The sequence below is a fragment of the Acomys minous genome (assembly GCF_964271855.1).
Source record: "Acomys minous genome assembly, chromosome: 2".
NCBI lineage: Eukaryota > Metazoa > Chordata > Mammalia > Rodentia > Muridae > Acomys > Acomys minous.
Window position 1 is genome coordinate 49,128,180 of NC_140484.1, and position 16,198 is coordinate 49,144,377.

Genomic DNA, 16,198 nt, shown 5'->3' on the forward strand with positions numbered 1-16,198 from the left:
ATCCGCGCCAATCAGCGCAGGCGGCATAACCGCGCAGCCGCACCGAGGCGGGAGCCCGGCGAGGCTGGCGGCGGCTCAAGTGCCTCGTTGCACGGAAGCGCGTACGCGCCCCTCTTTCCGTACTTCAGTCGTAGGCTCTGCGCAGTCGCGCCGGAGCCCCGCCCACCTTCTCACGCCTCTTACTTCCTGCTCGCTCCCCTGTGCCGGGCACCCTAGGTCTTCCTCGACCCCCTCTCTTCCTTACTCCTTGACAGCAACTCTTGAGGCTAAGACTGAAGACAAACTGGAAGGTTGGGTGGTGCAGAGTTCTCGTGGCTAGTAGGCGAAGGCCTTTTCAGTACCAAGGAAGAGCACGCAATGTCCGAACCTCTGAGTTTAAACTTCTACCCAGCAACAGAGGCGCCAATCCCGCCCTTCGCCTCTCTAATTGGTCATCTTGAATCGTAGTCTATTGCTCTGATTGGCCATCCGAGATCGTGCGACTTTTTTTCCTATTGGAGAAGTGGCCGGGAATTTTTTTTTTTCCGGGTTGGTCCGCAGGAGAGGCGGGATCATTTCTGGGGGATTATTTTTCTAGGCTTGTTTCTGATTGGGTTGTGTGACGCAATGCGCGTGCCCCATTAGATGCTAAACTGCTGGCCGGCCTACTCTTTTCCTGTCCGTGTTCCCGCACTTAAAACTGAATCCCAGGAAGAGTCTTCCGGGCTTGGGCCCTTGCTGTGGTGCGGTTGTTGGGCTTGCCCGGGCTTATACGGTCTTTCGTGCCTCACCTGTGGACTGGAGGCTCCGGCTTCATTCATTTCGCTTCCTCAGTTAACTGCAGAGCCATCAACAAATGTTTGTAGAATAAAGACAAATAAAAAGGTTGGAAAGGAGCGAAGCCTTTTTGACTTGTTTCAGTTGTTCCCGCCTACTCCGTCGTCTTCTTCCAGGTCAGGGGGTGTGCCTCACAGAAAGAAGAAACGAATTTGCGGAGGGTCATTCACTTGGGACGGTTGGTTGAGCCTTTGATTGTTCCTAGGGTCTGTACTGACTCCGGGATCTCTTCTGGAAATCATCTGGTCTATGCCTTCACTATTCCCCCACATTATTCCTTTTTTTAGTTTGCGCAACTTCTGGAAACTGAAAACTACCACAGTAGGGTAGATGGGGCTGTAGTAAAAACAGCAAAGCTCAAATCCTGGGGAGCCTCTTGAAGAAGGATACTTTTCTGCTTACAAAATCGACTGCCAAAATCAATTATTTTGATCCCAACGCTACTATCTCAATTTCCCTTTCATTTAACAAAGCCAACAGTCATGGAGAAGCGCCTGCAGGAGGCTCAGCTATACAAGGAGGAAGGGAACCAGCGCTACCGGGAAGGGAAATACCGAGATGCTGTGAGTAGGTACCATCGAGCTCTTCTTCAGCTGCGGGGTCTGGACCCCAGTCTGCCTTCCCCTATACCAAATTTGGGACCCCAGGGCCCAGCTCTCACGCCGGAGCAAGAAACCATACTGCACACCACCCAGACAGACTGCTACAACAACCTAGCTGGTAAGCATGGGACTGGAGGGTGGGTAGTACCATCAAGAGTCCGGCAGTGGTGGTGTATGTCTTTAATCCCACGTAGAGCAGGCCCATCTCTGAGTTCGAACCCATCCTGGTCTACAGCGTGACTTCCAGAACAATCATGGCTACAGAGAGAAACCCTATCTCAAAAAAACAAAACAAACGCCTTTAATCCCAGCACTGGGGGGGTGGAGGGGGGGCGGGGGCCGAGGCAGGTGGATCACTGTGAGTTCGAGGCCAGCCTGGTCTGGAAAGCAAGTCCAGGACAGCCAAAGCTACACAGAGAAACCCTGTCTTAAAAAACAAAAAAAAAAACACAGTACCATCGAGCCCTGTGAACATTGGAAGACGTTCTTCGATGTCATCTGGTTATTCAGCAATGAATGGAAACGAGTGTCCAATCTCTTAAGCAGGCAGGGTTTCTCAGTCCTCGCCTGGACAGTTTGTGAAAATACAACTTCCTGGGCTCTAAATCCCAGAAAGCTTGATTTAGTAGATCTAAGGTGAGATAGTCACAGTTCTAGGTATGTTCCATTTAAGAAAAGATGGGTACATAGGATTCATAGATGTGACATATATGACATGGAATGACAGGTGCTGTTCATATCACACTGAGCAATGTGATTGTCGCAACAGTTCTTCCAGATCAATCTAAGGAAATTGTCGAATATCTAGCAAGGAGTGGATTTAATTATACCCAAACAATCTTAATTCCCAGAACTTAAATTCTTATTGCAAGATTCTGTGCCCTACTGAAAAATTAGAAATGTACTAAGAAATTAGCCCAAAGATCAAAAACAAGAGATTTAGAGATGGGTTCTTTTTTTTTCTTTTTTTTTTAAAAGATTTATTTATTTTATTTATTGCATATGACTGCTTTATCTGCAGAAGAGGGTATCAAATTACATTACAGATGGTTGTGAGCCACCATGTGGTTGCTGGGACTCGAACTCAGGACCTCTAGGAAGAGCAGGCGGTGCTCTTAACCGCTGAGCCATCTCTCCAGCCCCTAGAGATGGGTTCTTATGCCTGCCTTGACTTCCCAGGTGGACCAAAAGGAGGCACTGTTTCTCCCCCCTCCCCCCCTCTTGCACTCTTTACAAACTCTGGGTAATTACTTCCTTAGAGAAACCTTCAGTTACCAAGCAACAATTTAACACTATTCTCCAGCAGTTTTATTTTCTTCAAAGTATCTTTAAAGTTTCATTTGTTTCTATATTCCTCCCACTTGGTGCCCTGCCTTTGCAGCTCAGTAGAGATCAGTCAAGCCTTATACACCAGAGTGTTTTCCCTCAGCTGGTAAAAATCCTCCCTCGTAGCAGGGGCCCAATGGTAGTGGGACAATAGGATTGAGTGTATTATATCTTGTCTATTGTCATTACTAAGCTGTTAAACTCAGATCCTTCCTCTCTAAGCTCAAAGACCTCTGTCTTCTAAAGTCTTTAAAAAGGAACTTCCCCCCTTGTTTCCTGGGTTGTTGCTGGGCTCTCCTACCTCAATCAAACCCGAAAGATATTTCTCCTGAAATCTGTTTCAGCACATCTCACATCAAGCCTTGGGAGGGAAAAACTTTATTATTTAGAATAATCAAGGCTGGAGAGATGGCCCAGTAGTTAGGAACACTGGCTATTGTAGCAGAGGGTCAGAGTTCAAGTCCCAGCACCCACAAGGCGATTTACAATTGTCTCTAACTCGTGCCCCAAGGGATATGACATGATTCTTACCTCCTCAGGCACCAGGCACAAACACGGTTCACAGAATTTTAAATAACCATCAAGACACATGCCTTGTTCTCTTTACTCGTTGCCTCTAGTTTACTGTCTTAGTATAGTCAGTACCTGGTAGGTAGTTATCGGTTGAAATGCTGAAGCTAAAGGGCTGGATTAATTGACATGTGGGAAACACCTCATGTAAAGCCTGTTTGGTGTGGGTGTTGTAGCAGTGATGCAAGCATAGTCCAGGCTTGCTAATGGCTTCATTATACCTGAATATCTGCCATCTGAGCATGATTTAGTTTTAATATACTTAACTCTCATAGCTATGAAATAGAATGTCTTTCCCTTCTTTTTACTTTTTTTTTTTTTTTTTGGTTTTTAGAGACAGGGTTTCTCTGTGTAGCCTTGGCTGTCCTGGACTCACTCTGTAGTCCAGGCTGGCCTCGAACTCACAGCGATCCGCCTGCCTCTACCTCCCGAGTGCTGGGATTAAAGGTGTGCGCCACCACGCCCGGTCCTTCTTTTTACTTTTAAAAAATAATTTTTATGTGTCTCTTTGGATGTGTCTCTGTGGGCATATGCACTTGTCAAGGAAGATGCCTGAGGTGTCCTGAAGAAGGCATCAAGTTTCCTGGAGCTTGCAGTTACAGGTGGTTGTGAGCTGTCCAGTGTGGGTGCTTGAAACCAAACTTGGGTCCTCTGCAAGAGCGGAGTGTGCTCTTCAACACTCAGTCATCACTTTGATTTTTGGTGGTGGTGGGGATTGAATTTAGAGCCTCAAGTATGCCAAGCAGTCAGTCAGTCTATTGAGCAGCAGCCTTTCTTTAAGGCAGAGTTGTTTTGAACATTGTTTCGAAACCAAGATTTATTCTGGGGTTCCATTAATTGGCCAAAAGAACAGTGACTTAATATCATGTCGTTGGAAATAAGGTTGCACAGAACTGTAGTCCCAGTGCTTTGGAAGGCTGAGGCAGGAGTGTTTAAGGCTACCCTGAGTTACAGAGTGAGTTTCAGGGCTGCAGAAACTACAAAGGGAGGACCCAACTGTTCTAGTCAGTGTTCTGTTGCTGTGAAGAGACACCGTGATGACATCAACCCTTATACTGGAAAGCAGTTTTTTTAAACTGGGGCTTGCCTAGATTTTCAGCATGCAGTCAGACATGGTGCTGGAGAAATAGCTGAGAGTTCTACATCTGGATCCATAGCAGGGAGAGAAGAGAGAGAGAGAGAGCAAGAGAGCGCACACCCCCGGCCGCCCCCAGTGGCACAGTTTCTCCAACAAGGCCACATCTCCTAATCCTTTCAAGTAGTGACACTCCCTAAACATTTAAATACATTAGCCTATGGGGGCCATTCCTACTCAAATCACCACACTGACTCAACAAGCCCAAACCCTGGGGGAGTTGATGCATGCCTATAATTCTACTGGTGGGGTATGGGGAGACAGGAAGATCACCATCTAATCCAGGGTATGGTGAGTTCAGAGCCAGCTGCAGCTCTGTGAGACCCAACTCAAAGTAACTGCAGTGACAATTCTGAATTTTGGTTTCTTTAACAAACACAAAAATAGGGCTGGAGAGATGACTCAAAGGTTAAGAGCACTGTCTGCTCTTCCAAAGTTCCCGAGGTCAATTCCCAGCAACCACATGGTGCTCACTACCATCTGTAATGAGATCTGGTTCCTTCTTGTACAGTCAGGCACACATGAGGGCAGAATACTGTATAAATAATAAATCTTTTTTTAAAAACCACAGAAAGGCCGGGTGTGGTGGTGCACGCCTTTAATCCCAGCACTCGGGAGGCAGAGGCAGGCGGATCGCTGTGAATTCGAGGCCAGCCTGGTCTACAAAGTGAGTCCAGGACAGCCAAGGCTACACAGAGAAACCCTGTCTCAAAAAACCAAAAAAACAAACAAAAAAACAAAAAAACAGAAAGCCAGGCGTGGTGGCGCACACCTTTAATCTTATCACACAGGAGGCAGAGGCAGGCAGATCACCATGAGTTGGAGGCCAGCCTGGTCTATAAAGGGAGTCCAGGACAGCCAACGCTACACAGAGAAACACTGTCTCGAAAAACCAAAATTAAATAAATGAATAAAAATAAAAACCCACAGAAATATTATAACAATATGTTTTTGTTTTAACCCCAGGTGTGGGCTATGGGGCTGCTTCAGGCTGACTATGACTTGCCTTAGGGTCTAGGGAGGTGTGGTTTTGTCAGCTGCAGATAGTTTCTGTGATTGTGTGACATTTGGAATTCTGGGAACTTTTCAGAGGGCATATAAATGCTAGGGTCCCAATGGGGCGGGGGTCGCTGTTTGCTCAGGGTGGTGGTGGTGGTGGTTTGTTAGTAATCATGCTTAAGAAGAAGCAAGAAGGAAAAATTAGATTTGAGAATCTCTCTATCCCCTCTATGCTTCATTTTCTCTTAACTAGCGATAGGGGATGAAAGGGAGGGGGATAAAGGGTGGGAAAAAGAAGAACCCACAAAGTAGCAAAGACCAGCTACGTGCAAGAAGAAACAAAAAAGAGATTGGATTCAGAGATCTCTTTCTCTCCCCTCTCTCCTTTCTCTCCTATCTAGTGATAGGGGGTGAAACTGGGGGAAATAAAGATAGGAAAAAGAACTGTGGACTTTAAAAAAAAAAAAAGTTGACTCTTGTTTTTAAAACTCTGTTTTATTTGGGGGATTGATGCCTCTACCTCCTCCCTTCCACCAACCCCTTAACCCCGGGTATTAGAAAGAATGTTAGTAGGAAGAGGGGTGCAGATCTCTTCTCCTGGCTGTTTAGGGTCAGCTGGGTTCTTTTGGGGCAATACCAGTTTCGGCAACAGCAAACACAACAAGCAGTCTTCTCTGAGCCTCTGCGTCCTCCTTGAACCATTTCTCTCCATCTGCCACTGGTCTGTGGTCCCTCCACACGCACACCACACCTCCTCTCGCGCTGCTTCTCCTGTTTATTTCCTCAGAGTCCTAGACCACGCCACTCTCGGGCCTCATGAGGCAGGCTGTTACCAGCTGGCAAAGATCACACCCCTGACAGACAAGTATACACTGTGGACAAACTAAAGCCCAAGCTAAAATCCCACCCTTGGGATTAAAACAAAAACATATTTACATACTGTAACTGAGTTTACAAAAAAAAAAAAGCCAAACTCCCATTACAAAGAAGCCACAATGTAACCAAGTCTAGCTCCAGTGAACAAACAGAAGACGCAGCACTTGGTACGGCTTTCCTGTTCATTCTACTGGGATGCTCTGAGATCTAGGGCAAACTGCTTATCATCCCAGAGCCTGGATTTTTTTCTATCCATTAAGTGGAGGCTCCACTGCTTTTGTACTGTGGGTGAAAAGATAGGATATATTTCATGTATCTTGGTCTTTCGTTACATAGTGACAAGCATTAACAATGCTGCAGTGTAAGAACTGTGAGGAGAGCAGGAAGAGCACTGGGTAGAAGACATAATGAAGAGTTTCCCCTGCTCCCCAGAGCCAAAGGGACGGGAGGAAGAGAGGCAGGGGGACTATTAGCCCAGACTGGCCTTGTAGCTGAGTCTCTTTGTCACTGTTCTGTTGCTGTGAGAAGAACCCATGACCAGGGCAATTCTTTTTTTTTTTTTTTTTTTTGGTTTTTTGAGACAGAGTCTCTCTGTATAACCTTGGCTGTCCTGGACTCACTTTGTAGACCAGGCTGGCCTCGAACTCACAGTGATCCGCCCGCCTCTGCCTCCCGAGTGCTGGGATTAAAGGCGTGCGCCACCACGCCCGGCTGACCAGGGCAATTCTTTTTTGTTTGTTTTTTGTTTTTCGAGACAAGGTTCCTCTGTGTTAGCCTTGGCTGTCCTGGACTCACTTTGTAGACCAGGCTGGCCTCGAATTCACAGCGATCCACCTGCCTCTACCTCCCGAGTGCTGGAATTACAGACGTGTGCCACCATGCCCGGCTCCAGGGCAGTTCTTTAAAAGGAAAGCATTTAATGGGAGACTCACTTACAGTTTCAGAGGCTTAGTCCATTATCATCATGGCAGGGAACATGGTGGCCTGCATGGCACTGGAGTAGTAGCCAGGCCACAGGAAGATGAGAACTGGACCTGACACGGGGTTTTGAAACCTCAGAGTCCACCCTCAGTGGCACACTTCCTCCAACAAGGCCACACCTCCTAATCCTTCTCAGATAGTGTTACTCTCTGATGACGAAGCATTCAAATACGTGAACCTATGAGGGCCATTCTTATTCAAACCACCACACTGAAACTGACCTTGGATTCCTAATCCTCCTGCCTCTACCTCCCACGTGTTGGGATTATAGCTATGCACTACCATGCCATATAATTGAGTTTTGAATAAAAAAAAGAGCACTGTCTGCTTTTCCAGAGGTCCTGAGTTCAGTTCCCAGCACCCACATGGTGGCTCACAGCCATCTATACCCTCTAGTGCCCTCTTCCAGGGTGCAGGTGTACATGCAGATAGAGCCCTCGTATACATAACATAAATAAAATCTTTGGGCTGGAGAGGTGGCTCAGAGGTTAAGGGCATTGACTGCTCTTCCAGAGGTCCTGGGTTCAATTCCCAGCAACCACATGGTGGCTCACAACTATCTATAATAAGATCAGTGCCCTCTTTTGGTATGCAGGCATACATGCAAGCAAAACACTATATTCTTAATAAATAAATAAGTTGTGGTTGGTGGTAGCGCATGCATTTAATCCCAGCACTTGCGAAACAGATCTCTGTGCGTTTGAGGCCAGCCTGGTCTACAAAGAGAGTCCAAGACAGCCAAGGCTATCATAGAGAAACCTTGTCTTAGAAAACAAACAAACAAACGAAGTATTGGGACTGGAGAGATGGCTTACCAGTTAAAAAGTACTTACTGTTCTTGCAGAGGACTTCGGTTTGGTTCAGCGCCCACATAGTGGCTCACAGTCCACAGTTCCAGCGCCTGAAGCCTGTTATGACTACATTGCACATATATACACACATATAAAATGAAGTAAACTCAGCCGGGCGGTGGTGGCGCACGCCTTTAATCCCAGCACTCGGGAGGCAGAAGCAGGCGGATCGCTGTGAGTTCAAGGCCAGCCTGGTCTACAAAGTTAGTCCAGGACAGGCAAGGCTACACAGAGAAACCTTGTCTTGAAAAACCAAAAAAAAAAAAAAAAAAAAGTAAACTCATGTATTTATTGTGAGTGTGCACATGCTTAAGGATGATCTACACATGTTGTGTCAGAGGAAAACTTGTGGGTGGAAGTTTTCTCTTTCCCAGGGATCAGCTGCAAGTCATCAACCTTGGTAGCAAGAGCCTTTACCCACTGGGCAAGCTTGTCAGCCAAAACTTTTACATCCCCAGTTCCTACACGAGGGTATGGATATGGGAAACAAAAGCATTAGTCAAATAAACGAACATCCGTGAATGCTTTGAGCTGGCCGGTGGAATCTCCTGTAATCTTTCCTCCTCTCTCCCTTTAACTTGGCCCACTAGCCTGTCTCCTCCAGATGGAGCCAGTGAACTACGAACGAGTGAGGGAATACAGTCAGAAAGTCCTAGAACGACAGCCTGATAACGCCAAGGCCTTGTATCGAGCTGGAGTGGCTTTCTTCCATCTGCAAGACTATGACCAGGCTCGGCACTACCTGCTGGCTGCTGTCAATAGGCAACCTAAAGGTAAGTGAATGAAAGGCACATTAAATAACAAGCACAGTACAGGAAGGGATCAGTATTTAAGGAGGTGACAGTGCTAATTGTTGTGCTCTGACGTTACACACTGTGTACTTCATGTGCTGAATTATTTGCACTATGTCCGTTAGAATGTATAGCTCTTACAAGTCAACAGAAAAATGCCTCTTAAAGAAACAAGGGGTGGATGATATATATATCTTATATACATATATATCATATATATATATATATAGTAGTTGGTAGGCTTGCACAAAGCTCTGGTTTTAATCTCTAGCTTTGCATAAAGTGCATGGAGTGGTGCACATGCCTTTACATGTGCTTTTACAATGCCCCAGCACTTGGGAGTCGGGGCATTGTGAGTCTGAAAATGGCCTGGGCTATATGATATCCTGTCTCAAAACAAAACTGTCTCATGCTGGGTGGTGGTGGTGCATGTCTTTAATCCTAGCACTTAGGAGGCAGAGACAAGTCAGATCTCTTGAGTTTGAGGCCAGCCTTGTCTATATAGAGTGAATTTCAGGACAGCCAAGGTTACACAGAGAAACTCTGTCTCAAAACAAACAAACCAAAAACCATAACAAACCCCAAACAGACAAGCCGAAAAAACCTGTCCAATTGAAGTAGTACCTGTGAAAATGAACTTTTAGTTTAACTTTTCAGTTTATTTTTTTTAAGACCTATTTATTTTTCAGTATACCAGTGTTTCACTATATATATAGTTTACCGTTTTGCTAGTAGTGTAAACCTGGAAAAGCAGAGCCTAAAAATGAAGTGGACTAAAGTCCCGTGCTGTAAATAGCCAGCTTTACTCAGAGCATCAGACAGTTTATACTCTGACGATTAAGACTACTCAAGAGTAAGGACCATATCCTCAGCACTGAGGAGGCACAGGCAGGCGGATCGCTGTAAGTTCGAGGCCAGCCTGGTCTACAAAGTGAGTCCAGGACAGTCAAGGCTACACAGAAAAACCCTGTCTCGAAAAACCAAAAAAAAAAAGAGTAAGGACCAGACTCAAAAGGACAAGCCGCATGTGGCAAAAACATGTTTTCCATAGAGGCGGATAAACAAATAACAACAGCCAGCTGTGATGGGTAGTCTGAAGTAAATTCATTTCCTTATCCCCTACACCTGGGAGCGGCGTGAAATACAGTCCAAGAACAATTCCTTATTTTTTAAGAAACTGAGGTCACAAAACTCTTGTCTTCTTATAGTTTTCTCACAAGCACTCAGAATTCCCCTCACACATTCTTGGACTGTGTTTGACAGTGTGGCTGCGCACCACATGTGTGCCTGGTGTCTTTGAGCCAAAAGAGGCAGTCATTTGATCTTCTGGAACTCGAGTTACAGCCTGGAGTGAGACACCATTTGGGTGCCAGGGCTGAGCCTGGGTCCTCTGTAAGAGCCGCAAGTGTTCTAAGTAGCTGGCTCACTCTCTAGCCCCAGTTTTTAATTGTTTTTAAGGTAGGTACTACAAGCCAGGCAAAAATCCCAGGAGGGATCAGGTGGGCATGAAATTCCCAGCCGAGGAGCTGGCATTTAATAGCCGATGAGAGAGGGGGGGGGGGGAGGGGGGGGAGGGAGAGGGGGGGAGGGAGGGAGAGGGGGGGAGGGAGGGAGGGAGGGAGAGAGAGAGAGGGAGAGAGAGCGCTAGTTCTGGGGCTAGAGAGATGGCTCAGAGGTTAAGAGCACTTGCTATTCTTCCAAAAGTCCTGAGTTCAATTCCCAGCAACCACATAGTGACTCACAACCATCCATAATGAGATCTAGTGCCCCCTTCTGGCCTGCAGTTGTTATATGCAGGAGAATATTGTATACATAATAAATCTAAAAAAAAAAAAAAAGAGCTAGTTCTCTGTAATGATAGGATCCTCTTGTAGGTCAGCCATACTCCAGGGCCAGCCCTGCTCCCAGGAGTACCTGGACAGCACACACTAGACTAGATGGGGTTAGAGAAGAAGAAAACGCAACCTGTATTCAAAGGGACTCGGAGGGTGGAGTGGGCCGAGTGGATGTGGGAGGAATCGGAGGGAAATTAATATGATTAAAATGCATTGTGTAAAATTCTCAAAAGAATAAAATATTTTAAAAAATAGATGACATTTACTGGGTGGTGGTGGCACATAACATTTTAAGAAATTTTAAGTATAAATATAAAAGTGTGGCTGGGCGGTGGTAGCACAAGCCTTTAATTCCAGCACTCAAGAGGCAGTGGCAGACGGATCGCTGTGAGTTCGAGGCCAGTCTGGTCTACAACGTGAGTCCAAGACAGCCAAGTCTACACAGAGAAACCCTGTCTTAAAAAAAAATAAAAATAACCCCCCCCAAATAAGTAAATGTAAAAGTGTGCACATGACTAAGTTTCCACTTCTGTGGGGGGAGGGGTTTGAGGGTTTTTTGGTTTATTCATTTATTTGGGGGGGGGGGCTGTTCACAGGCTACAGCACACGTGCGGCCAGGGGACAGCCTGTAGGAACTACTTCTTTCCGCCCACCATGTGGGTTCTGGACTCCCTCTGGTTGTCAGCCTGGCTGGGCAGTGAATACCTTTCCTGAGACCTTTGGGTAGTCTGTGGTTTTGTTCTTCTGAGGCAGGGGTCTCCTGCAGCTGCATCCCTAGTGTCAGCCTCCCTGAGGAGTGCTAGGTTTTACCACCGTACCCAGAAGACTTCTGTCCATATCTGTTGCAAATAACTTGTCAGTATGGCCTAGGGCGCAAATAACTGACACAGTGGGATTATAGTGTATTTTAAAGCTGCAACCACTATGCTGGGCAAAATCTAAACTAGTCTAATCCTATGGCCTCAAAACCTACCAATAACTTGCCAATCAGATGACTCCTGGGGCAGCTTCTTTCCCAACTGTCAACTGTCCAGCTACCTGCTCTTCCAACCCCCTCGAAAGCTCCGCCTTCCACTTCCTGTCTTTCTGCACAGCTGATTGGCCAAACTGTGCTTTATTGACAACTGCTACATCCACTCAAGGCATTCCTCCACATATAGCCTTAGGACTATTGATGCTTGATTAGGCATATATGTAAATATTCCCTGTACCAGCTCTGTAGATCAATGGTTTATGTATTCAAGCCTGTTTCTGTTTATTTTGCTGTTCTGTAGATCAAACCCAAGGCCTTGTGCCTGCCCTGAAAATACTCTAATCCTGTGACCTCTAGTCTGTTTATTCTGTGTATGTAAAATACCTACTGCTGCTCCCTCTAACCCTCTCCTGTTCTGTTGCTGGGAACCACACTCAAGATATTACACCGACCAGGTGCTACACACATGGCCTTATTAAGTTAAATAATGTGTTTATTGTAGAGGTCTGAGGGACAGAGTTTCACCATATAGCCCAGGTCAGTCTGGAGCCCACCTAGCACCCAAGCTGACGTTGAACTTGTGATCCACCTGCCTCGGCCTTCTTAGTGCTGGAGTCACAGATGAGTGTCAGCGTAGGGGATTTTAGGAACTTCGTCTTTCTTTTCTTTTTCTTTTTTCTTTTTACTCTTTTATTTTAGGCAAGGGTCTCGTGGATTTTAGACTTTCCTCAAACTCAGTTTGTAGCAGAAGCTGGCCTTGAATTTCTGATCCCCTACAGATATGTGCCACCATACCAGCTTAGGAGGTTTGTTTTAAAGCCTCTACCTTTTAAAGAGTGTGTCAGTGGACCCCACATCGTCATTCAGCCTGCTCTCTAGACAGGAGCTGGCCTCTACTTTAGATATTATTTTATTTTTTAGCTCAGCTAACTCCGTTGTGACCTAGAAAAAGAAGCCAGTGACCGGGGGAATTTTAGATTTGGCACTGAGATTTCAGGACAGAAATGAAGCTGTGAAGCAGATGGCTGGCTCATTTCTTCATTGGGTGGTTTAACACTGAATATTTTGTTGTGACCCCCCCCACCCCCTCCTTTTTTTTTTTTTTTTTTTTTTGGACTGGGTCTCTCTACATGGTCCTGGCTGACCCGAAACTATGTAGACCAGGCTTGCCTCGAACTCAAAGAGATCTACCTGCTTCTGCCTCCTGAGTTGTGAGATTTAAAGCCACCAAGTCTGGCTTCCCTTTTTTCTTGTTGCTGTTTTGTTGTTATTGTTTTCAGACAGGGTTTCTCTGTGTAACAGCCCTGGCTGTCCTGGACTCACTTTTTAGACCAGGACAGCCAAGGCTACACAGAGAAACCTTGTGAAAAACAACAAAAACAAAACAACAACAACAATAAAACAAAAGAGTAGAATTTACTATTGCATAGAATAATTATGATACATTCAGATTTTGGAGAACTAAAGTAGCTAGGAGTGCTAACAATGCTCCCTGGTCCCTTTGTGTCGTTGTGGTCTATCTGTAAATGCCTTCTCCATTGTCTTTGAAGATGCCAATGTGCGGCGGTACCTCCAGTTGACGCAGTCAGAACTCAGCAGCTACCACAGGAAAGAGAAGCAGCTGTACCTGGGCATGTTTGGTTAATGAAGAGAAAAGATGCTTCTCCATTTGAACTCAAGTGAACCACTAAGGACCCATCAAGGGGAAACTGAGCCTCAGCAAAAGAAATTCACCCTTTACCTCTGACCCAGGTGGATTTCCGTTTTGTTTCCTGTTCTGTACACGCTCTTTGCTACTTAGACCACCTGCGTCATTTATTGTGTATCCCCTAGTATATTTGTCTGGCTTGAAATCCATATTATTTGCATTGAGAAACAGACATTGACTGTGGATGGAATCAACTATATTTTAGGTTTTTGTTTGTTTTTTTCGAAACAGGGTTTCTCTCTCTGCAGTCAGAATCAACTATATTTGCGGCACAGATTTAATGAGATGCTGTTGAATGTTTTCAGATACAGAAGGGAGGGCTAATGAAAGATGAAACAGTAAGGATAGGCAGAAAGGAATCTTCTGCTGTTTCCTCGGATGCCTTTGTTTTTCCCAGTGGGAAATATGTATATTTCTTATGAAACTAGATAATTATAAATTGAGCCCAAGTATTAAAGATTTGAAATGAATCATTTTTGGGCTAAGGCTGTGGCTCACTGGTAGATTGTTTGCCTGTCTATGTACAAGGCCCTGGGTGTGATGCCCCAGTGCTACAAAAATAACTAACTAAACAATAACAAAATCAAACTTTTGTTATTTAATCTCTTATACTCCTTTAATATTTCTTTTTTTTTTTTTTTTTTGGTTTTTCGAGACAGGGTCTCTCTGTGTAGCCTTGGCTGTCCTAGACTCGCTTTGTAGACCAGGCTGGCCTCAAACTCACAGCGATCCGCCTGCCTCTGCCTCCCAAGTGCTGGGATTAAAGGCGTGCGCCACCACGCCCGGCTCCTTTAATATTTCAGACACATTCAGATTCTTTTCCCCCACAAAAGTTATCTTCTTTCTAGGCAAACATGGTGGAGTGAACGCCTAGGATACATGAAATGCTGTTTCTTTGTTTAAATGCTTCCGGAGTCAAGTGCTTAAGTAGTTAAAAGTATTTAACAAATCCTGTCCTTGAGTGAAAAAGGGCCGCAAATGCTGGTGAGCTTTTTCTGGGTGTGTGCGCGGTGCTGGAGTTTGAACCTATCTTACACATGCTAGGCAAGCATCCTATCTCTGAGCTACGCAGCCAGCCTCAGAGTGTTTTTTTGTTCGTTTTTGTGTTTTGGACAGGGTTTCTCTGTGTATCCCTGGCTGTCCTGGACTCACTCTGTAGACCAGGCTGGCTTCAAACTCGCAGAGATCTGCCTGCCTCTGCCTCCTTCCCGAGTGCTGGGATTCAAGATGTGCACCACTACACCCAGCCTTAATTGTTTTTAAATGAATTTATTTATTATGTATACAGTGCTTTGCCTACATGTACTCATTCAGGCCAGAAGAGGGCACCAGATCTCATCATAGATGGTTGGGAGCCACCATGTGGTTGCTGGGAATTGAACTCAGGACCTTTGGAAGAGCAGCCAGTGCTCTTAACCTCTGAGCCATCTCTCCAACCTGTGGGTTTGTTTTTTTTTTTTTTTTCCCAGCCTGTGTTTTAATAGATACATTTCTAAAGTGTGTTCACTGTCCTGAGATTCCTTTGTCTTCTTGAACAAGTACCATAATAAAGCATGATAGAACCGAGTGTTCTCTTTACCTGTCACTCTAGTTTGTAAGAGCTCAGGACCTCACAGAGAGAGGAAACTACAAGGAAAGGCATTAGGTGTCATGGAAGCACCTGGCAGAACCCTGGAGAAGCTAGGTCACTAGGCGTGGGCGCCGGGTGCAGACGTAGTGCAGTCCTGCCTCTGGGTTCCTCACCCAGTGGCGCTTTGTCATGGTGTTTACTTTGTGGCTTGTGTCTTACGTTGTGGGTGCCAATTAGTAGCTAAGACCATGGAGCAGCCTCTACTTTGTAAGTAGAGATAATAAGCGTGTCACTAGCCGTCATATAATCATAGGCCAAACATGTCTCTTGGGGTGGGATCAGCCTGGCTTATTAACACCCCAAACTCTCCCAACGCACTATTCTTCTTTGTTCCTCCCTATAATTTAAATAACATATCCATCAAGGTACAACAAAAGGCTTTCAGAAACCAAATAACCTTAAAGGAAAAAAAAAAAAATCCAAGGACAGAATTAAGTAGAGTATTTTCCTCATCTCCAGACTTCTTAAACTGCTAGGCTTAGCATTTACTTGTGATCTCAGCTCTCAAGAGGATTGCTATAAGGCTAGTCTGGGCTATATACTGAATTTTAGACTAGCCAGGGCTAACAAGATCATGTCTTAAAAACTCAAAATAGGCTGGACAGTGGAGGTGCACACCTTTAATTCCACCACTCGGGAGGCTGAGGCTAGCCTGCTCTACAGATCAAGCTCCACTATAGCCGGGGCTACACAGACAAACTCTCTCGAAACAAAATAGATAAAATTCCTATACTGGGCTTTTTTTGTTTAGTTTTGTTTGAGACGGGGTTTCTCCATGTAGCCCTGACTGTCCTGGACTCCTCATTTCGTAGACCAGGCTAGCTTTTTTTTTTTTTTTTTTTAATTTATGTGCATTGATCTTGGAGTTACAGACAGTTGTGAGCTGCCATGTGGGTGCTGGGAGTTGAACCTGGGTCCTTTGGAAAAGCAGACAGTGCTCTTAGCCACTGAGCCATCTTTCCAGCCAGACCAGGCTAGCTTTAAACTCCCAGAGATCCACCCGCCTTTGCCTCCCCAGTGCCGGGATTAAAGGGTGCGCCACCATGCCTGGCTTCTCTACTATCATAGTGAATGAATCCTGTCATACTGGGTTAGGCAGAAGCAG

At 45.5% G+C, this 16,198-nt stretch overlaps 1 protein-coding gene across 1 annotated transcript; it reads left to right on the top strand.

Moving 5' to 3' along the window:
- Positions 1 to 529: 529 nt before the first annotated feature.
- Positions 530 to 14,093, top strand: TTC9C (tetratricopeptide repeat domain 9C). Its single transcript, XM_084773491.1, has 4 exons — positions 530 to 994; positions 1,290 to 1,536; positions 8,747 to 8,929; positions 13,306 to 14,093. Exons 2-4 carry the CDS (start codon positions 1,299 to 1,301, stop codon positions 13,398 to 13,400), a joined length of 516 nt encoding a protein of 171 aa, XP_084629617.1. The 5' UTR covers positions 530 to 994; positions 1,290 to 1,298; the 3' UTR covers positions 13,401 to 14,093.
- The last annotated feature ends 2,105 nt before the right edge of the window (positions 14,094 to 16,198 follow it).

What these genes read in the sequence shown, in the direction of transcription:
- TTC9C (XM_084773491.1), top strand. Translation starts at nt 1,299, where the DNA reads ATGGAGAAGCGCCTGCAGGAGGCTCAGCTATACAAGGAGGAAGGGAAC. An exon ending in CTGCTACAACAACCTAGCTG is followed by an intron (nt 1,537 to 8,746) that starts GTAAGCATGGGA and finishes TTGGCCCACTAG; the next exon opens with CCTGTCTCCTCCAGATGGAG. An exon ending in TGTCAATAGGCAACCTAAAG is followed by an intron (nt 8,930 to 13,305) that starts GTAAGTGAATGA and finishes TTGTCTTTGAAG; the next exon opens with ATGCCAATGTGCGGCGGTAC.